The 24,798-nt window shown below is 42.6% G+C and overlaps 2 protein-coding genes across 3 annotated transcripts in view; one reads left to right on the top strand and one right to left on the bottom strand.

The window, feature by feature from the left end:
• LOC143960710 (uncharacterized) overlaps nt 1-13,559 on the top strand; it is a 142,564-nt gene extending 129,005 nt beyond the window's left edge. Inside the window, exon 18 of one of the 2 annotated variants that reach the window (XM_077469537.1) lies at nt 12,933-13,559. In XM_077469537.1, coding sequence (XP_077325663.1) covers nt 12,933-12,950 — 18 coding nt within the window. In that variant the 3' untranslated portion in view covers nt 12,951-13,559. Of the gene's footprint in view, nt 1-940; nt 1,294-12,932 lie in introns of those variants that run through there. The other variant, XM_077469535.1, reaches the window with a different exon arrangement.
• Nucleotides 1,139-24,798, bottom strand: part of NCAPH (non-SMC condensin I complex subunit H) — a 59,517-nt gene continuing 35,857 nt past the window's right edge. The window contains exons 8-18 of the mRNA XM_077469538.1: nt 23,889-23,980; nt 21,642-21,838; nt 18,503-18,651; nt 18,015-18,118; nt 14,660-14,782; nt 14,477-14,584; nt 14,244-14,381; nt 5,703-5,813; nt 4,410-4,486; nt 4,249-4,324; nt 1,139-1,423 (exon numbers count right to left, since the gene is read on the bottom strand). Coding sequence (XP_077325664.1) covers nt 1,364-1,423; nt 4,249-4,324; nt 4,410-4,486; nt 5,703-5,813; nt 14,244-14,381; nt 14,477-14,584; nt 14,660-14,782; nt 18,015-18,118; nt 18,503-18,651; nt 21,642-21,838; nt 23,889-23,980 — 1,235 coding nt within the window. The 3' untranslated portion in view covers nt 1,139-1,363. The remainder of the gene's footprint in view (nt 1,424-4,248; nt 4,325-4,409; nt 4,487-5,702; nt 5,814-14,243; nt 14,382-14,476; nt 14,585-14,659; nt 14,783-18,014; nt 18,119-18,502; nt 18,652-21,641; nt 21,839-23,888; nt 23,981-24,798) is intronic.

Below are 24,798 nucleotides of genomic sequence, written 5' to 3'. Positions count from 1 at the left end.
CAAGAACAAAAATCCTAGGTCAACAGCCAGAGAACCCAATTTCTTGTAGAATTCCTTCTCGATTGGGTACTGGTAAGAAAACTGCTTTGGTGGCGAGAACACCTTCTCTGGGTAAATCCAGGACCCAAATCCATTGAATTTGGGAGAAATTGACTCCAGGAGTGGCAACTTCAAAATTTGTTCACTTCACATCTGCCATGAAGCCAGGTGTGGTCTTCTGCAGACCTTGAAACTCCTGAGTGGATTCATCCAAAGAGGACTCTCGATCCTCAACTGCTTCCTCCTCTCCTCCTTATCCAGAAGATGCTCCTCTGACACTGCAAAACAAGTGTCCCAATACTTGCAGAGGCCAGCAAGTGGAGTAATTGCTGTCAAAGGCTGCGGTTCAAAATCATAGAAGCACTAGCGATCACACATGTCCAACTACCCAGAAAACCCCAAGATAGTGTCAGCATAGCACTGCACCATACAATACCAGATGCCTCACGCACATTAGGGTGCATGGTTCCACATGAGTCCACCGCTTCCTCTTAGCATCAATATTGTGATTGTGCACTCTCCCCCAGGGATGCCAACACACATCAGAAGGATGAATATTATAATCAAGTATTTATGAATCTGATGACACCCTGTAATATAATCGATTAGGAAAGGGTTGCATTTTTAGTGTAATACTGCCCCCTCCCCCCTTTCACAAGGGCTTTTCACAAGATTTTGGAGTTTGTCTATGGAACCGTTATTACAAAAGATTGGTTGACGTAAGGACTCCCCCATCTGGTTTCAGTTCTGTATTTTTTTTCTGACTTTCAAAGAACCAGGTATAGCCGTTGTTTTCCTTTTATAATAATCTTTATATAAGCCAAACCTTGTCACTGGAGTTTTATAAGACCCTATAACCAAGTTCATGCTTTTTTTACTTCATGTATGTCATCTTTTTTAGAAGCTGGACAGCGAGTTAGCCTGCAGACAGCATCAGATTGCAGACACTGGAAAGCAGCTGCACAAGGATCACGACAAACGCTTTTCCTGGTTTTCACCTTCTTGACAGCCATGGGTGAAGAGAGACCTCATAAAAACACTCATAAAATTCCCCTTAAGGCAAATGCCTGTGTGGCCATCATAAATACAAACACTGGAGTTTGATTGACAACCTTTTTATTTTCCTTTTTTATCTATTAGGTACATATATGGGTGTAATAAAAAATGTAAAATGTCACATAAATACATTATTTACAGACATATTCTGCTATAGTGCAGATACTGACAGAAGAATAAAATAATTCATTTATCACATTCATTGGCGTTTGTGTGATGATTCCCTAGGCCTAGGGTGTCAATGAGATTGCACATTCCTTCATTCTGATCAGTCTCCTTGCATTATCAACACATCAGAGAGATCTTCAACTTCCTGTAGTTTTAAAGTCTATAAAAAAAAAAAACAAGAAAATTAAAATTATGCATAAAATACTGGGATGAATGAACTTGGTTCCACATGGAAACTCCCATTTCTATTTTTTATCCTTTTCTGTTTTTACTTTGCATTGAGGTGAAACAAGGAGAAGTATCAGTATATGCACACCACCAAACTGAGAAGCTTACCTGAAGCTAACCTCTACCTGCACGTACATTGACAATTAGCAGCTCTGGATATGTTTAAAGCCACCTTAGGGCTGCTAATGCAACTTTGTTGCCCAGCATTTTGTCAAAGTTCTATCCACTAAACGCAAGATTTAGGTCACGAGATTGAAACCTGGTAACTAGTCAAGGTAAATATGATCAGTAACTGACACTATATATATGCCGCTATCAGCGATATCTACTCATGAGATGGTTCTGCTACCTAATAATAGCAAAAATGTTGCTAACATTAGAACATTGATTGTATTCCAAACAGCCACCTTGCCAATCTCTAAAAGGGGTTAAATGGTACTTAAAGCGGTAGTAAGCCGCTGAAAAAAAACCCTTGCAAGACAATAGCATAATGTGCATCCAATACTAGCACATTATGAAATACTTGCCTTAGAACAAAGCTCCCACAGCATGCCCGGTCACCGATGAGGGAGCTGACAAGCTCCCTCAGCGTCTCTTCCAAGATCGCTGGCTCTTGCGTTATGAGTGGCCGGAGCCATGACGTCACTCCCTGCACATGTGCGCAGGAGCCCTTCGTTCTTACAAGTTCCGGCAGGAAACGCCGGACATGCAGAGTGCATGTGCCACTTATTATAAGCAAAAATCACCAAGCAGGCAAAACAAAAAAAAAAAAAAAAAACACCACACACACACACGGGATGCCTCTAAGAGTTGTGCTCACATTGGCATACAGCTAAGATAACTCATAGGTTACTGGAAAAACCTCAGACATGAAATACGAACAAAGCTCTCTATAGGTTGTGCTTGTCTCAATCCAGAGCACCAAGGCTGGGTTCACATATATGCAAACTGGATGCGTATTACACCGCATCCAATTTGCGTAACATGTGAGTGTGACCGGCTTTCAAATGGCAAATTTTAAAAGGGTTCTGTGTGTTTTTTGGTTGGGTTCAGGTGTGAATTCAGGAAAAAAATGTGCCCCTGTATCACACCTGTACCCAGTTGTGAACACAAACGCACAGGGCACCAGACTGCAAACCACAGCCAGTGAACCCAGTCTGGGTGTAATTTCTGTCTACGGCTTCCTTCTGCTATCAGTGTGAATCACTTCTGGCAAGTTTTCCTGACACCAAGAGAAAAAAAAGTGAGAGGGGAGCAAGCTCCAGCTGATTTATGGCCTCAGCTCTGTTTCTGTGTGTGATGTGAAGGGGAGTGTCTCTCTTCCCTCCAATCAGCTGTCAGAGCGGAGCTCTGCAGAATGCGATTTCAGCTCCTCTCCGCCCCCTTTTTTCTGACCTCTCAGACAGGCTTTAGATTTCTGTACTTTGGATATAGAGAGGACTTCAGAGAATGCAAATCATGTAGGCGGATTTGTTTCATCTCTGTGTATCACCTGGGGATAGTCCCATCACTGGATATATGAGCGTTTACAACCACTAAGAAAACAGCACTTCCAACATGAAGTAGATTGGTAATGAAAGGAATCAGTAATCAGTTGGTCTGTAGGTTTTTCCTCTGTGGAATATTTATCTGCAGGACTGGATAGACCAGAGGAATGCAATTTCATGAAAATTAAATGAATACAAAATATACCCAATAAAAAAACCCTTTTAAAATTACGCATTTCAAATTTAGGCCTCTTGCACACGATACTCCTGTTTGAGCATCTACTTTTCCAGACGTTTTCTTTTGTATTTGCGCAAATTTTCACGCATATGCATTCACGCCATTTCACACATGCAAAAACGTATTCTCGCGCTTTCGTTATGCACAGTATGTAAATGAATATTTCCGCATACTCGCATGCATGAGGTGTAAATTACTGACCAAAAATGCTGATTTTTCTACTGAAGAATGCATGGCGCTTGCTTACCTGCCTGTGTGCATAGGCACATTACAATTAATGGGCTGCACTTTAGCTCAATAAATAAAATAAAGCTGTACTGAGCTTTTTCAAGTTGCAGTGTGCAAGAGGCCTCAGACCCCTTCACTTACATGTTAACAAATCTAGGTAAGCATTTCAATGATAGTGTGTTAACCATGAATTCAACTGATACATTTAGAAGCGATTTCACCTTAACAGAAATTTTGTCATCAATTGCTGAAGATATTCTGAGCACACAGATTGGATGACAACTAAAACTTCTCATTACAAATCCCCTTCATGATGAAGGTGCCATTTTCTTAAGCCAGTCTGCCATGTTACATGTTATCCATATTTATTTGAGAATGAAGAGGTGAGCACTATTTGTTAATGTAAATATTCCAGTGGAATTACTGGCACTCTCATATGTGACATTATTTTTTGGATTTCTTGCCTCAACTATTATATCCATCTGGAGTCGTGACATCAATGCTTATTTTTCAAATAGCACCATTGGTGGCAGTTGTTGGGTTATCACATGAAACAGGCCTGTACATGTTGAAGTTTAGCAGCTGACTGTGAGAGTAGATTAAGAGGTAAAAAGGAAGAGCATTACAAATCTCTACTCATTTGAATAAAAAGTAAATCGTACAAGATGCACCATCTGCAAGTCTATTTTTCCAGAGAATAATAATAAAAAAAAAAAAATGTAACGAGCAACATGAAAACTGCAATCATGACTTCAGCAATGTTGATAGTTTCCTACTCAAGCAAGGCTGGCTATGTTTACTAACCTTCTCATTAGCTAGATGCAAGAGGCAGGCAAAAGCCAGTGGGACTGATAGATTCTGCGCCATTGAAGTGGGCAACCTGTTGATCAAGCAAAGTACATCAGTATAATAGATCAAGCAAACATTGTACACCAAACGAAAAAAAAAAGAAGATTGTTCTATACCTTTTGTGCAGTTCATTTGTGATGCTGCTGAAACTTCTCTCTTCCTTAATAGCTGCATCCTCAGGCATATGATTTGGCTTAAATTAAATAAACAGACAAAGAGTTTAACATCTGCCTAAGTAAAGAATATTCCAGTCTTAAAGAGGAGCCGCCCCCTCCCCCGAAATTAAAAGTCAGCAGCTACAAATACTGTAGCTACTGACTTTTACTATTTGTCCATTTACCTGTCCAGGCATCCAGCGGTGTCTTCACCCAAGCCGATTCTTGAATCGTCTCTCAGGTGTTGACATCGCCATCTCGACTAAGGGAAACTGGCAGTGAAGCCAGTTCCCTACTGCACATGCGCAAATCGTGCTGCGCTCTGAATGGCCTGGCGAGGGGAAAGAGAGGGGGCCGAAATTCTGGCTCACTTTGCCATGGAAAAACTCAGCCAAAAGTGAGAGTGGGAAGTAAGTGGGGAGTAAGATGGCATTTCTCATAAGGGGATCAAACCATTAAAGCAGAAATCCATGATGTACACCGAAAAAAGAAGGAAGAAAAAAAAAAAAAAAAAAAAAAAAAAGGGTGTAGTATTGCAAAACAGGACCTTTCAAAAAACAAAAGCCAACTAATCTTTCCTAATCACAAAATAAGCAGCTCCTGACCAGAAGACTTGAGGATATCACTGAATGGAAGTATGCACAGAGGAAATCACTGTAATAAAGCTCTCTCTACTGGAAGCAGGCAGTTCACATTCAACTATGATATCTTTATCTGTGTTGACAGTACTCGCCTGTACTAAAGCAACATTACCAAAAGAAGTGAGGAACAAATCACTAGCAAAAACATGTGACAATGTCATCTGTGTCAATGGTGGATCTGCTACCCATGCGGGAGAAAGATCCTGGCCAAAACTATGGCTTACAAATCAGGAAGGAGGCACCCACTGGAGCTGTACCATACGGGCCCTTTCACACTAGCAGACTTATCAGGTCTGCCTGTCAATTTTTCAGCCAGACCCAATAGTTTCCCTCTATGGAGCGGCAGGTGTAAAACTTCTAAAGGTAAGTATTTGATAATGTGCTAGTATGGGATGTGTACTAGCACATTATGTCATTGTCTTGCAGTTTAACGGCTGCGGTTTACTAACGCTTTAAATTACTGTCTTTATCAGAGGTCAAATAAAGTACAAGTCAAAGTTGTTTGTAATAATAAGCAATGGTCATAATCTAAATCTTTGTAAACCAATAGACATGTTCCCATTTTTATGTTTCCTACTCAACATTTAATGTTCCCTATGAAACATCAACTTACCTCATCTGCTTTTTCTGAGTTATTTGCCAGCAGCCCCCACATGCTCATTTTGAGATGCTTCATGTCCATCTTTTTGGCTGTTTTGGCATAGTTAATCTCTATTTTGTTCACCTGCATGGAAAGGAAAAACATTTTGTGCTCTTTAGACATATGCATACTGTAAGATTCCACTAACAAACTAAGTCTTACAAAGGCTGGTGTGATAGTGATTGACAAATGCAAACAGACCTAAAAGGGGGAAAAGGCAGATTTAGTAGAGAAATGACTGTGGGTGCAGGAGGTGCTCTTGGCCAGGCTGTGGTTGCTGCAAAATATATCTTCCTTAGACATAAAGAGTTCTTGAATTTTTGAACTGAATGGTACTCAAAAGCTTAGCCTTCAGTGCTACAATTCATGTTTCCAGTTGTGGATCTGCACTTGATAGAACAGCTTAGAGTATGTGGAGATGTGCAGGGCAGACATGATAAAGGCCTCATGCACGCAAGACTTTTTTTTTTTTTTAAACTCTCCTAGAAGCCAGCAGCATTTTTTCTGAAAAAACATTGGACACTTCTAAAAGCAACTAACGCTTTTACAAGTGTTTAGGTGAGTTTACAGGCACCAAGCGCTTGGGCATTAATTAATTTCACTGGCCAGAATAAATAATTTAATCTGGCCATTAAAATAAATGAACACTCAAGCACTAAACACTCCTAGTGTTTAGAGGTGTTTTTCTACCTTAACTGCTGCTCCTGGACACACTGGCAGAGAGTTTTTTTCTTCCTGCCTCTAAACTCTCCGGCCACTAAATGTTGCTAAAAAATAGTAACACCTTACCTGTAAAATAATTTTCTTTGAAGCACATCACGGGCCATAGGGCCATAGTACTATGTGGGTTATAGGCCACCTTCAGGTAATGGACACCGGCACGCCCCAAGACAAAAAGTGCACTCCCTATATAACGCCTCCCACTGCTGGGAGTTCCTCAGTTTTGTAGCAAAGCAATACTCATGTATACCAAAGAAGGGAGGGACCTCTGTGTTCCGTGATGTACTTCAAAGGAAAGGATTTACAGGTAAGCTGTTATTCAAATCCTATTTTCTTATCATACATCACAGGACACAGAGCCACAGTAGTTACTATGTAACATGTCCCGTAGCAATACCAACTGAAGGGAGGGAGACACAACAAAGTAGGACACAAAGAGACCAGAGGACTCATACTGCAGTACACTGCACCCGAAGGCGATATCCTCATGACCTTTACATCTACCTGATAGAATCTGGTAAATGTATGGACTGAAAATCAAGTTGCGGCCTTGCATATCTGAGCCATGGAGGCTTGGTGATGCACTGCCAAAAGAAGCATTAACAGCCCTGGTGGAGCGCACTTTAACATGAAAAGGAGGAATTTTCCTCTTTAAACCATAAGCTTGAACAATCACTTGACAAATTCATTTTAAAAAGGGTCGATTTTGATGCTGCCTGTCCTCTTTTAGGACCCGTCTGGCAACACAAACAAAACATCTGTTTTACGAATCTGAGCGGTCACTTTCAAATAGACCTTGACTGCTCACACCACATCAAGAGAATGGAGCGATCTTTCTTTCACAGAACGAGGTTCTGGGGAAAAAAATAAAATAAAATAATGAAGGCACAATATCCTGGTTCAAATGAAAACCGGATACTACCTTCGGTAGGAAATTAGGATGAGGCCACAATACAACCTCATCGTAATGAATTATCAAATATGGCTCTTTACAAAAAAGGAGCAGCCAACTCTGATACTCTTCTAGCAGAACATATGGCAACCAAGACAATTATTTTCCTTGTCAAGAGGACCAACAGAATATCTTGTATTGGCTCAAAAGGCTGTTTCTGTAATGCCAACAGGACTAAATTCAAGTCCCAAGGGTTCAGAGGTGACCCACCTGGAGGATTAATCCGTGTTACCCCTTGAATAAAGTTACGAGCCAGAGAGCGTAAAACAGGTGGCTGTTGAAAAAAAAAAAACTGATAAGGCCGACACCTGGCCCTTGAAAGAATTCAAGGCCAGTTTCATTTCTAATCCCATCTGTAGGAATTCAAGGATCCTAACTATTAGATATTTCCTGGGGTGCCAACCCCTTGATTCACACCAGAAGACATATGCCTTCCAGACTCTATAATATAGGACTCTGGAGGCCGGCTTCCCAGTATTAACCAAAGTAGAAACTACTGAAGCTGACAACCCACTTCAGAATGTGAGTCTCAATAACCAAACCATTAAATTTAGCATTTGTCAGGTCGGATGGAATACCGGACCTTGCGAGAGGTCTGACCACAGTGGTAGGGTCCAAGGGTACCCTACCGCCATCTTTACGATCTCTGCAAACCAAGATCTCCTGGGCCACAAGAAGCACCTCCTTTCGTTCTTGCTTGATCCTGCGAAGAAAGCGCGGAAGCAGCGGAACAGGAGGGAACGCATAGGTCAGTGAAAACTGATCCCATGGAAAAAACCAAGGCATCTGTTCTGAATGCCATCGGATCCCTTGTCCTTGACACAAAGTTGACGATTTTTTTCTTTAACCTGGACACAAACAGATCCACGTCCAGGACATGCCATTTTTTACATATTGACAGAAAGATGTCGGGGTGAAGGGACCATTCTCCCGGGAACAATTGTTGGTGACTCAGGTAGTCCTCTTGCCAATTCTCTATCCCTGGAATGAAAATTTTGATAGGGAATGTTGTTTTCTGCCCGAGAAAGAATATGATTCACCTCTCCCTGGGCCGCACAATTTCTCATGCCCCCTTGGTGATTGATATAGGCCACTGCTGTGGCATTGTCAGATTAGATCCTGACAGGATAATTCCGTAGTCTGAGCGTCCAGGCCTCTAGCGTCAGGCGTTCTGCCAAAATCTCTAGAATATTTATGGGCAAGGTCATTTCTGATTTGGACCATTTCCCTTGGACAGACACTTCTTCTAGGACTGCTCCCCAGCCCAAAAGGCTGGCATCTGTTACCACCTTCCAGGTAACTGGTAACCAATTGAGGCTTTGACGCACTTCGGGGGATAAATGCATTGGGAAGTCCAGAGCTTGGACCTTCTTGTTCCAAGTTGACAGGATACTGTTTTGCAGCAGTCTTGTACTGTCTTGAAACTGCGCATAAGGAACGGCCTCGAAAGAAGCCACCATTCCCCAATAACCTCATGCAAAGTCGAATAGAAGGCTTCTTCTTTGTTTTCACCAATTGAATCAGTTCCTTTATGGAACTGACCCTTTCATGGGGCAAAAACACCTTCTTCTGAACTGTATCTATGATCAGCTCCACGTACTGCAATCTCCTTGAAGGTTTTAGGGATGATTCACTAGGTTGAGAACCCAACCTAGGCATTCCAGGTAGCAGACTGTGGTAACCAAAATTTGGTTTAAGTGGGCTACCGACTGATCTATCAAGAGCAGATCTATTAAGTAGGCTAGTATCGTTATACCTTGAGCCCTTAGGCTGGCTAAAGAAGGGGCCTGGGGACCTTTGTAAACTCTTGAGGTGCAGTAGCTAGACCGAACGGACAATGATACAAACTAAAAATGAAGATTTTCTACCTTGAATCGTAGAAATTTCTAGCGATTGGGGAAAATAGATAAATGGAGATAAGCATCCTTGATGTCGATTGACTCCAGAAATTCTCCCCCTTGTAGGATGGAGACTACTGATCGGATTGACTCCATGCGAAAAGAACGGATATTGAAAAACCGATTTTAGATCTTTGAGATCTCAAATGGGTCCCGACATCCACGTTTGGTTTTGAAACCGTGAAAAGGTTTGAATAAAACCCTATTCCTTGCTATTCCAAGGGGACCACTGATATCACTCTTTGAGAGAAGAGATGATCCAAAGCTAGAAAGAGAGACTTTTTCAATGGATCTCTGGGAACGCTCGACCTGAGAAAACGGGAACTCTCGGAACTCTAGTTTGTAACCTAGAGATATTAAAGCCACCCATCCGTCTTGACATTGTTCCTGCCAGATCCTTGAAAACTGTAGATGCCGTCATAGGAAGGCTTTAGTATTTGAGCTTTTGTCTACTGGACAAGTCAGGTTTTTGTTTACAGAGGATATAGCAGAGCCAATTGCTGGAAGTCCCCATTTTCTTATAAAATTCTTCCTCCATAGGATAAAGTATTGGAAACTTTTTCAGAGGAATAAAACGGTTTATCTGGGTGCTGCCACTCAGAATACATAAGCTTTTTATTTTAGACCATAAATGGACAGGAAAAGCATGAACCGATTGGGGAGGCTTTGGTGAACCAAAACCAGAAGTGGGCTCATCGACTGCGCTGGAGCGGACCAATTCAGTGAGAGATTGTACCAATAACCTTTCCTGCGAACCTGATCTTTCCGTATTAGGTTCTTCGGAAGAGGAGACATCAGCCTCTTCCTGGTCCCCCCGAGAGAAATTAGTCAACTCCCGCCCCTTGTTCCTCAGCATGAGGGACCTAAGCAAATGAGATGCGATTAAGCATCAATTTTTTGCTCCAAACTAAAATGGTTGAAGGAAAAAACTCCTTAGTAACACAGGGGCTGCAGCGTTAAGAGCAGCTGCAACATTTGCCCCTCCTGATGGCTCACTCTGACCAGCCATATTATGCTCAAGGGGAGGATGCCATCTTTACTGAGATGGTTCTAGGCTTCCGTGTGACTGTAGAAGTCTTTCTAGAGCCCCTTTTGAGGTGTTTTTACCCCCCTTCTGACTATAGCCCTATGCACAAAGCAGAGGTACCACTAGAAGGAATGCATCCACTTGCTTGAGCAATAGTCCCAGCTCTGTTGCTATTAATACCCAGCCTGATGTAGCAGTAAATGTGTCAGAGAATGCCTGTGTCACCAAACCTTTAATAAGCCACCTTTGCTTGTGTCCCTCCGCAGCCTGCAACAGCAAAAATTGTGCTTTTTAAAACACTCCTGGGAGCTGGAGGATGCCAACACTGCGGTAAACCCCACCCCCCCCCCCTTTTTTTTTAAAGTTCTTTCCCCAAGAGATTCACAGGGAGGGAAGGAGGAATGGCAAGGGGGGGTATGGAAGCAGCCGATCGCTCCGTTATATTTTTTCAATTTCTTGTAGCGCTCTTTCCCTGAGAAGAGGGGAAGAAAAAAAAAACCGCACAGGGGGGTGTCTGGTGGGTAGAGGGACCCCCCCCCCCCAGATTTACCGGAGGTCTTGCTGCTGGCTGGAGGAAGAGAAATCTGCTGCTTCCTGTACACAACTTGAGCTCTCTGAGAAGCATGAGACGGTAAGTGCTCAATACAGCCCCCAGTATTGACACATAGGCATGACAACACTTACTAAATTTAAAGGAGACATAAGAAAGTTTAAAACATTTTAGAAAACTCCACTTACGCTTCCCGCCGCCAGGTTTTCTGTGGTAAACCAACAGCCCCAATCTTCACCCTTCACGGTGGGTTCCGTTAAAAACCAGGGATATGCAATTAGAGGACCTCCAGTTGTTGCAAAACTACAAGTCCTATCATGCCTCTGTGTGTCATGCTTGTGGCTGTCAGTCTTGCTATGCCTCATGGGATTTGTATTTCTGCAACAGCTGGAGGTCCGCTAATTGCATATCCCTGCGTTACACCTTCAGGAGCTGGGGATCCTCAAGGAAACCCACAATCCTGGACCTGTAATAGCACCACCGCCAGTAAAAACTTCATGGCCTTAATACCAAAAAGTACTGGATCCCGGGGGCCAGCTCTCTAAAAAGAAGCGTTACAGGCAAGACCTTGTTTCTTCGGGATACGAGTCCCGGGTACCATTCAATTCAGCCAAAAAGACACTTTTAATGGATCCAGCTGCATGGCTAGCCCCAGCAAGGTTTGTTCCAATGAAGCTCAGCACAGAACATCTTCACTCGTGACCAACACTGTAGACCAGGGCTTGACAAATTTGCTTGGAATCTAGGAGCCAGCTTAAAAAGTTAGGAGCCAGGTCGGTAACGGCAAATCTGGACCTGTCCCTGGCCTGACATGGAGAAGAGTGAGGGGAAGATAGCGCCGCCGCCGCCGCCCCCCCCCCCCCCCCCCCCCCCCGTCTCCAAGTCATTGCCCATAGCTCTTAGAGGGACATTTTATTTATTTTTTTCAAATGACAATTTTTTTTTTTTTATTGCATTTTAGTGTAAATATGAGATCTGAGGTCTCTCTGACCCCAGATCTCATATTTAAGAGGACCTGTCATGCTTTTTCTATTACAAGGGATTTTTACATTCCTTGTAATAAGAATAAAAAAGTGACAAATTTGTTTTTAAAAGAACAGTGAAAAAAAAAAAAAAGTTAAAGAAAAAATATATATATTTATATTTTAAACGCGCCCTGTCCCACCTGCATATGAAAGCGGTGTTCAAACCACACATAGGAGGTATCGCCGTGAACGGTAGAGCGAGAGCAATAATTCTAGCCCTAGACCTCCTCTGTAACTCAAAACATGCAACCTGTAAAAAAAAATTTAACGTCGCCTATGGAGATTTTAAAGGGTAAAAGTTTGTCGCCATTCCATGAGCGGGTGCAATTTTGAAGCGTGACATGTTGGGTATCAATTTACTTGGCGTAACATTATCTTTAACAATATAAAAAAAAATTGGGCTAACTTTACTGTTGTCTTATTTTTTTTATTAAATAAATTATTTTTCCCCAAAAAAGTGCGCTTGTAAGTCCGCTGCGCAAATACGGTGTGACAGACAGTATTGCAACAACCACCATTTTATTCTCTAGGGTGTTAGAATAAAAAATATAATGTTTAGGGGGTTCTAAATAAAGGGAAGGAGATAGGCAGACAATAAAAAAACAGGCAGAGGAAGCTCCATTAGCATTGCTGGTTGTCATACCAACGGCCACCACAAGAGGGCGCCAGATTCCAGAAGGAATCATAGGACCGCAGAAGGCCTCAAAGCCACAGCCTCAATTACCGTCCGCCAGCGGAACGGCCCAGCGCGATCATGCCGGGGGGGTCCACGGAGACAGGATACCCCAGGTCGCTAATTCTAGTCGCAAATGCAACCTGGCGCCCGGGTTTTGTCGAGCCCTGCCTTAGACACTGGCGAAAAAACTGAGGAACTCCCAGCAGTGGGAGGGCTTATATAGGGAGCGCATGTTTTGTCATAGGGCATGCCAGTGTCCATCACCTGAAAGTGTGTCAGGGTTGGCTTAGCCCTTCCTTCTCTGGGCTGGCTGCTCAGCTGTCAGCTAATTTCCAGCTCTCATCTCTCTCCACAGTTACCCAGCTGTTCCTGATAAGAGAAGTACCACCACTCTAGGCAGATCCAGAAAGCACAAAAATAGCTTCTCCCGGCAGAGAGATCTGGGTGCGAGCCACAGCATGCAGACAACGTAGGTAATTAGAAGATTCCGGACGGCCACACTCCAAAACAAAATCGGTGGCTTTATTTATAAAAAAAAAAAAAAAAAAAAAAAAAAAAAAAAAAAAAAAAAATCACAGGAGCACTATAAGTGACATCACAGCAAGAAGCAACAACAGCTAACGCATTTCACACTACAGAGAGTGCTTATTCATAGCCGCTTCTGATGTTGCTCGTCTGACCTGCCTACTTAAAGCTGTCCAGCTCACTTCATCTCTGCCTTCGCCTTGGTCACATCACAAGAAACCATCTCCTGCGTAAAGACTGGCTTGCTGACATCCCTTCTGGCTCCTTATCCTGTTTGCTGTTGCTCCACTTGTATCCCTGACTTCTGGCCTGGCTGATTACCAGATATGGTTATTGAACTCTGGACTGGCTGACTACTCGATTTGGTTACTGGACTCTGGCTATGCCTTGACTACACTTACTCCATTTACCTTTTTTTCTTTTTTTTTAATTAATAAACAAGTGTGATTTAATTGTACTTCTGTCTCAGTCTGATTCATGGTTTCTGACAAGGCAGCCTATAAACACACATAGTTACTACTATGGCTCTGTGTCCCCTGATGTACAATAAGTCTATGTGTGCATGGACACAAAGCTAACCATGCAGGGAAGTTTAGGAGGAAAAAAAAAAAAAGCCAGGCACCCCTATAACCAGCTTCAAAAACATCCTGTGTGCATGAGGCCCAACTCCCAGGTGGTGTCGCTGGTATCCACTTTTACGCAAAAAAAAAAAAAAAAAAAAGGAAGTAAATCCAACATTTCACATACCTGATTATACAAGTACCATGTACTTGTATGAAAATGTATCCTGTTCTTTGTACTGTTTCCTTTGTGTGAAATCCCTGGTGTTCCTGCCAGTCACCAGGCTTTCCTATTAAAAACTGACCACACTGGGCATGAGAGCACACAGCATGGTAAATTCTCTAGCTGTGTTCGGAACGCAGCCTGTTTTGCAGTGATTAGACTTGTCCTGACAAACACCCTCAACTTTTCACTGGGAACTTCAGTATACTATTGGCTTCCCTCCCCTCAGCTCTAATGCAGCTGAGAACAGAGGGAATGTATTACACAAATGTTTTGCCTTTCATTTCTATGTTAAACTAAATGGGCTGTTTTCCCATGTGAGGGTAAACAATCACTTTATGCTTAGTGCACTGCTTACCTTCTGTGGTTCTGCGATTAAAGTGTGTTCCCCATCAAAGCCTCCCCTCTTCTCATCTATTCCATTCTGTATGGGAAATTCTGTATATTCATCTGTGGCTCCCGCAAAAGGGCCATCATCATCGTCACTGTCTGCAAGCTACAAAATGAGGTAAAAAAATAAATAAATTAAAATGTAAATTTTAAGAAAAAAACTGCTATCAAAAAGAATTCTGCTTAAGCAACCGTCCTCACCCGCAAGGCTGGACAGAAGTTTGAAGTGTCATTGGGATTGTTGTAGTCATATTCTCCAATTTCATCTTCCTGTTCAGGAACAGAGTTTCCAGGAGCCATCCTCTTGATCTGGAAGGCAAAAATACATTAACCTGCACTGATTAGGCTCAAGTGTAAAAAAGAATGAGTTAGTTTACACCTTACCCTGTCCACTGGTCTTAAGCTCATCCTTGCAATGTTGTCTGGATCATAGTGGAAATCAGCAGGCAGGGTCGTGGTTTTTTTCTTTTGGGTCTCAAGTGTGCTTTTTGCAAGTGTTGTAGCTGCCTATTTAAATATACGAGATCAAATTAAAGAGAGGGTTATGGTTTCAGTATCGTATTTTAGAAATACAATACACTTTTGGCTATACAGGGAGCAGTTGTTCATAAAAGCCAACCGAGCTTCACTGAAAAATAAAAACAATTAGTTGCTATGGGTAGGTGGTACATTTCCTCTCCAGTTCCCATAAATAAGTCCTACTAGAGCTTACTACCTACAGAACTCATCTGGACCGCTGTGGTTATTTATGTTTTTTCTATTAACATAACCACCTCTGGGAAAGAAAAACATTTGAATAAACCTACTTTGGTCAACTGGCGAGGTTAGATCCCGTTGGATTAGCCATTCATTGACTCAACCCAACTCTGGGGCAGCAAATGTGAACTTGAGTCACTGTGCCAAAGCTCATAATCTACATTAATATAGAAGTAGTCCTGTCACATTGTCTCTTAAAGTGGTTTAGGAAAAAATAAATAAAAAATGTAATGCCAGCCCCGCTCTTATCAAGACATAACAGACAGTGCTACCAGTTTTTGTAAAATGATGTAATTACCTTATCTCAGAGCTTTTCTGGCCAGTCACATGACCACCGGTCGCTCCCCAAATCTAAGGGCAACAGTGGGAGGGGCTGAGCGGACAGTACAGCAGTCACGTGATCTTCCTGGCTGAGGTCAAGAGGAGGATCTCGGCCACAGGCAGGGCCGCTGATAGAAATCATTGGGCCCCCTACAGCCCACCTGACGGGGCCCCCTTTAGCCCCACCCCTGGTCCCTCCTTCAGCCCCACCCCTGGTCCTGCCCCTGGTCCCTCCTTCAGCCCCAGCCCTGGCTGCTTCCCAGTGAGTTAGGACACACAGGGGTCTCAATATAAGGAGTTAAATCTCCCCCATCCACATGACATGACAGGGGGTCGCCCATTATGAGCACACTGTTCGCAGGACACACAGGGGGCCCCCCATTATATGAAGTACAGTACACCTCTTCATACATGTTCTATCACTGTACACCTATTCACACATGTGCTGTCACTGTACACCTCTGCACACATGTTCTATCACTGTACACCTCTTCACACATGTTCTGTCACTGTACACCTCTTCATACATGTTCTGTCACTGTACACCTCTTCATACATGTTCTGTCACTGTACACCTCTTCATACATGTTCTGTCACTGTATACCTTATCATACATGTTCTATCACTGTACACCTTATCATACATGTTCTATCACTGTACACCTCTGCACACATGTTCTATCACTGTACACCTCTTCACACATGTTCTGTCACTGTACACCTCTTCATACATGTTCTATCACTGTACACCTATGCACACATCTTGTCACTGTACACCTCTTCACATATGTTCTATCACTGTACACCTCTTCACATATGTTCTATCACTGTACACCTCTTCATACATGTTCTATCACTGTACACCTCTTCATACATGTTCTATCACTGTACACCTCTTCATACATGTTCTATCACTGTACACCTCTTCATACATGTTCTATCACTGTACACCTCTTCACACATGTTCTATCACTGTACACCTCTTCACACATGTTCTATCACTGTACACCTCTTCACACATGTTCTATCATTGTACACCTCTTCACACATGTTCTATCACTGTACACCTCTTCACACATGTTCTATCACTGTACACCTCTTCATACATGTTCTATCATTGTACACCTCTGCACACATGTTCTGTCACTGTACACATGTTCCATTGCTTTCCCCTCATGTCATGTGTCATCGCTACACATGTGTTCCCTCAGTGCACCCCTCTGCCCACATGTTCCATCACAGTACACCATTGATGGTAAACAGGGTTGAGTGTACAGCTATAACAAGTGAGGCCACTGGCTCTTACCACTCTTGCTTCAGCAGACATTTAAATCTCCAGGCTGCACATTGTATTTCCTGCACAGACTGGAGGTCAGGAGGAGGCGGTGCAGCTCTGAATGACAGAGCAGCAGACCAATTGGTTTGACATCCTGCTGGGAGGCAAAAATCTGTAGATAGCAGTGTAGGAGAGGCTTCCATGGTGCTGTTCTCCTCACTGACACAAGGGACATGAGCAGAGATGTGAGTGGAATGTGAGCAAGTCACACATGCAGGCTACCTGCCGTCGGTGCTGTTAAACTGAAGTCAACCCCTGCCTTGAGTTTACTCACTGTCTGGAAAGTGTTCTCCTCCTCCTCTCCAGCCTCTGAGTGGCGCCTGCCGCTCCTCACCTCTCCGGTGGTCAGACTCATCTCGTGCTGGCTGGAGAAATATATATATTTTTTTTTTCTTTCATTCTCTGCTCAGATTGCCCGGGCCCCCCCTGCTGGCTGGGCCCGGTACAACAGGGCCAATTGTACTGGCTTATCAGCGGCCCTGGCCACAGGTCACGTGAACAGCCAGAAAAGCTCTGAGATAAAAGATAATTACAGGCATCGTTTTACACAAACAGGTATGTCTTGATAAAAAGAGAGGGGCTGGCGGTAATGTTTATTTAAACTTTACTACCAGCTTCTAATAGCAGCAGGGGGAGAGGGTAGGGGCTGCTCACACACAGGAGCAGACAGGCAGGAAGGGAGGTGGAGAGAGGAGAGCAGCAGGGTGACGGAGGCACGTAAACTGACCACGGTAATCAGGGATTGGCAGCCACGATTATCGTGGTCAGTACAGTTGGGGGGGACACACAGGAAGTGGCATGATCAGGTTTTTTACAGCTTAGAAAGGAGTAGATTAAACAGCACAAGCACTGTGCTGTTTAATCTGCTATAAAGGAACAGAATTTTTTTTTTTTTTTTTTTTTTTTTAAGAGTTACAACCACTAACATAACTAATTTGCTGGTTGTAGGTTTGAACAGTGGGCAAAGGCTCTGGAATCTCAGATTTTTAAAATGCTGTCTGAGGTTTTGCCAAGACGATTTCTCTAACATCTTGTCCCAGTGACAGTTTTATCAGGCCAAAAGTGTGAAGGAAGTCTCCAACTGGAATACAGACAATAAAAAGCTGATGGGGCTATAGCCATCTCCTCTCCGTTGGCGATTTCCTCTCATGTCCTGTACTGGTCATTGACAGGCAGAGATGGGTAGTGTGGGGCCACAGTAAGCTGTAAAGTAAAGTGGCAATACATACTTACAATACTGTATGCCTAGTAAAAGTCACACAGCTGATCACATATTCTTAACGTGGTACTGGAAGAACGTGGTGGGTTCTTATATTAAACAACTTACCCTAGTTTTACAGAAGTGCGTTTCAAAATTAATGTCATCTTCAAAGTTCAGTTCAAACATTTTCTTTGCCTTCTTGATCTTCGGTTTGTCGCCAACACTCTCAACTGAAAGTTGAATAGATTTAGATGAACAACAATGCTACAGACCCGATGAATAAAGATGGGTATACATATTCAGTTTTATTTTGTTCAACGGAATGAAAAAAAAATAGACAGTTCCCTGTGTCAACACGATGTGTGATGCACGCATCTCTCCTGCTGAGATATTGTGTTTTTGCAAAAGGGACACTCTACCATTGGCTGCAAGCACTGATCAAATCATGTTTTTTCAGCAGGACAGTTAGAGGGAAGCTGGCCATTAGGCAGACTTTTGTTGAACAGACAATGGTACACATGTACCGAAAAATCAGCCAGTATATGTACACAGTGTACACAGTATGTATGTGCACATAGTTCCTAAAAGACTGTTGGTAAAGGAAGGACAACTACCTTTTTGTCGAGGCCGGAAACGCCAATGTTCAGGGCCTGCCCACATGGACATAGTACGAGGACTGAAGTAAGAATACTCTCCAGGACAAGAGGACAGCTGTAGGCACATAGTACCAATATCGGCATCTGCAATCTGAGTAATCTGTGATCTAATGGGGGGGAAGAAAGAGACAAAAGATAACTTGCATCCAAAACTGAGAAAAACAGAAGAATTCTTGTAAAATCTAAACCTGTCAGGGCAATTGCATTTCTTCTAAATAGGGTTCTGCTGACACCTGCAGGTGACTGAACACTGGCAAAACACAAACTGCAAAAAAATAAATAAATACATTTACACAGTAAGAAGTTCTCTCCCAGGCATAAGCCCTCCCTTGTGATAAGGGTTTCAGCAAGCCATAGACAGAGGGGGAGGGATCTCTGTGTCGTGTTCCTGACAGTCACTAGTCTCTGCTTAGAGCTGACCAAAAACGGAGCAATCATGTGATTGCTCAGCTCTCGGGCTTCAAGCAAGAAGGGGACTGCTGCTGCAGCATGGAGGCAAGTGTGTATGTTTGTTTTTTTATGTACCCCAAACTTTTTCTTTCACTTGGGCTGGTTTACAGTTTGTTTGCCAGTCTCCAATCCTCCTGTAGGTGATAGTATAATCCAAAAAGTTAAGCGACTTCATGTGCCACCCAGTGGAACAGAAAGGATATAGCCTTAGACAAAAGGGAATCACTCTTAAGTCTTCATCCAAATCAAGTCAGGCAATGTCAGAACAGAAAGTTGAAAGAACAGCGGGGGTGGGGGGACAAAAAAACAAAAACAAAAAAACACCATCCCTGCTGCTGTCAGTCAAATTCTGTGAAGCAGTAAAGGGGGGGGGGGGGGTAGCTGAGCCACGCAGTGTGTATATGGAAACGCACATCCCAGGTTTGGAGCATGCCCACATAGCACGACACTTCGTATGGGAGCACCCGAAAGAAGATCGAGCGGACATTGCCAGTGGGGGCTACCTAAGAGGCAGTAAAGGACCACTCTGTACAATACCAATGCATAGGCCAGGCAAGTATAACATCTTTTTTATTGTAATAAAGAATAATTGCCCTTAATATCACATTTCTCAAATACCATCTCATCGGCCTTAAACTGCCCTCGGGAACTTTTTAAAATAGTTGCTCAGTCGATAAACCCGGTATGCTTAGAGTCCCCAGCAAACTAAACCCAAGATTTCTGCAATGAGTTATCAGATTTTTTCATAGACAAAATCGACAACATCCGGAAAACAATTCATCAGAAAAAAACAACCAACCTCAGTCAACCAAAGTAAAAAGAAGATATTGACAAGAACATCCCACAACCACCGAAGTTTTCTCTGACCCCAATTACCACGGACACCACAAAAAAATAAAAATAAAAAACCTTCGAGACACCACATCACCAATTGACACTATCCCCACAAAACTCCTGAAAGAATGTTCTGAACATCGTGGCTCCCACCATAACTCACCTCATAAATCAGTCGTTTAAAGAAGGGATTGTTCTGGGCGCCCTCAAACAAGGCATCGTCAAACCCCTGCTAAAGAAACCCAACCTCGACCCTCAGGACCCCAACCACTGCAGACCGATATACAAGCCTTAACACCATCTCCAAGATTATGGAGAAAGCGGTAGTACAACAGATACAGCGCCACCTGGACACACACACAAACTCCTGGAACCGCTGCAATCAGGCTTCCACTCAGGCCATGGAACAGAAACAGCACTCCTCAAGATATGGGACAACGCCCTCGAAGCAGCAGATGACGGAGAATCATGTCTCCTCTCCTGGTACTGTTGGACCTCAGTGCAACATTTGATACAGTGGACCACAATACTCTACTCATCCGCCTCACAGAAGTAGCAGGAGTCACAGACTAAGATCTACAATGGTTCGCCATCCTTCTTAGGAAATCGTTCTCAGACAGTGAAAATAGGAGCATTCACCTCTGAAACCCAGGCAATCTCTTGCGGAGTCCCTCAAGGATCACCCTTGTCGCCAGTGCTCTTCAACATATACATCCGCCCACTCCTCAAAATCATCAGAATATCAGACCTCTGCTTCCACTCATACGCTGACGACACGCAACTCTACTTTTATATCACCGGACAAAAAGACCATCAACTAGAAAATTGCCTCACTTTGATAGATGACTGGATGACCACTAGCTCCCTCAAACTCAATGAATCGAAAACAGAGCTTCTTATCCTACACGCAAACCAAAATTCCCAAACCAAGATCCCTTGGACACCACCCACCATCTTTGGACAGACCATCTCCCCAAGGTCCAAGAGTCTCGGAGTCATTTTTGACTCCGAAATGTCAATGGATGCACAAATAGGAGCAGTAGCAGGAGTTCTCACCATCTGCTCCGCCTGCTACACAGACTCATCCCCTTCATTCCAAAGGAGGACAAAGCAGTGGTAGTTGGAACAGTCATTAATTCACGACTTGACTACGCAAACTCCATTTACATAGGATTACCCAATATCAACTTGCGTGCTTACAACTTATCCAAAACACGGTGGCAAAGCTGACAACAGGAAAAAAAACGTGGGAATCAATCTCCCCTTCCCTGAGGAGCCTACATTCAAGACCCTCTGCCTCACCCACAAATGCACACATGGAGACGATCCTCAATACCTACTCGAGAAAATATAACACTATACACCCAATCGCAGTCTTCGGTCATCTAACCAAAACCTCCTCCTCATTCCCAAATCTCGCTACAAATCAAAGGGGGAATGGAGATTCGCTGTCCAAGGGCTATGGAACGCTCTACCGACCTACAGCCGCATGGAAGAAAACCATCAGGCCTTCAGGAAAAAAAAAAAAAAAAAAAACTCTAGACCTAGCTCTTCTAAGAAGCTTAACAACAAAGCACGAATACAGCGACTTGAGGCGATTCAGTTCGCATTGTAGCGCTATACAAATTATTCATTCACATCACAAGGTCAGGATGAGAAAATCTAGAGTGACCAAAGAAAAACCTATATATACATACACGCACACACACACACTTTTAATCTTTGTCACCACTAATTCGCTTTTACAAGTTTCCCTTGTTCTGAAAAAGATTAAAAATAAAATGTGCAATTTAATGTGCAAAGAAAAACTTACCCTTTTTTTCCTGATCGGCAAGCCTCCCGTCGCTCTGCAAACTCTCCCAGATCTTCTGCTTCATTCCCATCACACATATCTGCATCAAAATCATCCATCTCAGGACCTGCAGGCTCAAGACCATCGTCCTCAATCTCTGCATTGATATCAAAGGCATGATTGCTCTCCTTGTATTTATCTGTTAATGACAACACACTCTGCAGAAAGACAGAGCAAAGGATAAGACCTTTAAAAATAGTGTAGCTTTTTATTTACTAACTAATCAACAATCCACAAATGTGCGTAATCCTCAAAGCTTTCTTATCACTAAGTGGTATAAATCAATCCAAGGTACTGTTAATTCCCAGTATGTGGTTTCAAGTTTATTTAATCTTTAAGTGATTCAAGCACTAAGACCTGCAGTGATTAACACTGTTCTGCTGCTGCAAGCAGTACTGAAATGCACCCTTTTACCTAATCCTACACATCAGTAGCATTAAGTCTTAAAATGTAATATAGTCACTGTGGACAATGGGCATAAAGCGCAGGCATGGTTTTGTTTTCCTGCACTTTTTTGTATCTATAGAAGCAGTTTAATACGGCCCTTAGAAGATGCTGTCTAAGACAGGATACTTAAGTAAAGTGTTTAATAGAGATGGCAAGATAGGGCCAATGATTTCAGCAAAAAGCTTACCAGGATGGTAAATCATGTAACAAAACTGCATTCAGTAAATTAGTTTGATGTTTCTGCTGATCTCAGAATCCCAATGCACTGCAGCTACAAGGATCTGTTTTTCTTATTAACCACTTAAATACAGGGCACTTTTAACCCCTTCCTGCCCAGGCCAAAATTCAGCTTTCATCGCTGTAGAATTTTTAATGACAATTGGGCGGTCATGCAATGCTGTACCCAAAACGAAATTTTTATAATTTTGAGACAGAGCATTCTTTTGGTGGTATTTAATCAATACTGTTTTTTTTTTTTTAACTAAACATTTGAAAAAACAAATGACTTTTTTTGTTTTTCAAAAAGATTTTTTTAGTTTGTTATACAGTTTTATAAAAAGTAGAAATTGTCTCCTTCACTGATGTGGTTTGATGAGGCTGCACTGACATGCAGTACTGATAGACAAGACACCGATAGGTGACACTGATAATCATCCATCCTGCGAGGAAAGCCGCTTATCAGTTTTCCTTTCCTCACTCGCTGTCAGAGTAAGCAGAGGAAAGCCGATAACCAGCACTTTTTATTTACACTGTGATTGGTAACAGCTGATCACATGGTAAAGAGCATACGTCATAAGCTCTTTATTGAGATCGGAGATGCGGTGTGTCTGAGCGGCACACCGAACCACTGATCGCCACGCTGCGTGCCCCCGGGGGAATGCACGAGCGGTTTGTTCCAAGAGACGTCTAATGACATCCACTCAGAACGAAGAAACCCCATGCCTGGCCATCATTCTGCTTTAGGCCAGGGGGGGAGGTGGTTAAAGTGGAACTTATTTGACAGAAAGACTTTTAGTCAGTGACTCAAATACTGAAGCCTTTGGATTAGCATATAAACGAGGAAGTTTACTGGAGAGAAATCAGCAATGGCAGACTATATATTATTCAGTACAAATTTTCGAATAACCTCTACAGTCTGAGGGCTGGTTCATGCAAGATGAAGTCCAGTGTGTTTTTCTCTGCATCAAAACAGGTCACAACAGTGGAGTGCATTACAGTGCAGTAAAAAAAAAAATAAAAAAAAAAAAGCACTGGAACATTGAAAACACACCAAAAAACGCACTGAAAACACATAGAAAAGAAAAACATCCAGACTGCATTTCTGTGGTGTGAACCGGCACTGAAAGTTTTACCTCTAGCTGCCCCCCAGCCCATTAAGAGGATCTAAATGCCAAGAGGCGGACTTACCCATCTTGTGAACGCTTGATAGGCTGTCAAATAATTGGAAGCTTCCAATTGCAAGTATGCATTGGGAGCTGCCCGTGACAACTAGTTACTGTGCCGAGTGCGCAGTGAGCACCCTCTGAGCACAGAAAAGCTGTTTCCCATTGACGCATCTATGCAGCTGCTCGCCATTAAAATATACCGGCCCACCGTCCGCATATCTGTGTACAACTGGTGTGATTTTGTTAAACACAAAGGTTGTTAAAAAGGAACTTGTCTCAGCTGTTTTTAAAATATATAGGGCTGTTATAAATGACTAAAAAGGTCCAAAAACTGCACAAATATTTTGACAGCACAAAGAACGCATGGTGGGTATACCTCCTGCTTGGCATCGCTGTCTAGCTGCATTGAGCGAAATTTTGCAAGTGATGGACATAAGGAACGTTTTTCCACGCACTGATCCAGAAGAGCTGCAAAGAAGAAGTTTTCCCAGATAAGATTCCACTAGGGAATGAAAAATAGGTCACACAGCAAAATGCATTAAAATTTCATAGCTGTAGCTCCTTTAAAGTGAGTGTAATGCCAAAACATTTTCTTTCCGTTTTCAATAAAGTGGGAAAGGTTTAAAACCGGTCATCACATTTTTAACGTTATCGGAGGTTCCCCTCTCTTCCTGCCCTCGTGACAATGGCACCAGTCAGGTAGTGAGGGTAAATTTCTAACAGCAACTCAGACAGTTAGTCCGTGAAGCCATTTTTATTGCTGCCTGTGTCCCTAAAGAACATTTTCCCTCATCCGTCTAGTAAAATGTATCATTGAGACATATACGGAAGAAGAAAAATCTGTAATGGTGGCACGAATAGCAGTAAAAATCCAATGCTCTCTTGCTCTATGCAAAAGTAAAACAATTTGGCTGGATAGAGTGCATCTGGAAAGTATTTGCAGCACTTCACTTATTCCACATTTTATGTTACAGCCTTATGCCAAAATGGATTAATCTTTTCAGCCCCTGGAAGGTTTTACCCCCTTAATGACCAGGCACTTTTTTGCAATACGCTACTTCGTTATTTTAACTGACAATTGCAGAGTCATGCAATTTCCCTACAAATAGAGCTTTCTTTTGGTGGAATTTGAACATCTCTGCGTTTTTTATTTTTTTGTGCTATAAGCAAAAAAGAGCATCAATTTTAAAAATATATTTTTTTTTTAACTTTCTGCTATAAAAAAACACATCCAATAAAAAACAAAAACAAAAAAAAAAAAACCTAAAAAAAAAAAACTAAAAAAT

The sequence above is a fragment of the Lithobates pipiens genome, unplaced genomic scaffold (assembly GCF_037356315.1).
Source record: "Lithobates pipiens isolate NorthernLeopardFrog02 unplaced genomic scaffold, aLitPip1_a1.2 Scaffold_8, whole genome shotgun sequence".
Taxonomy (NCBI): Eukaryota; Metazoa; Chordata; class Amphibia; order Anura; family Ranidae; genus Lithobates; species Lithobates pipiens.
Note: the sequence above shows the minus strand (reverse complement) of the source record. Positions and strands in the feature narration are given on the sequence as shown.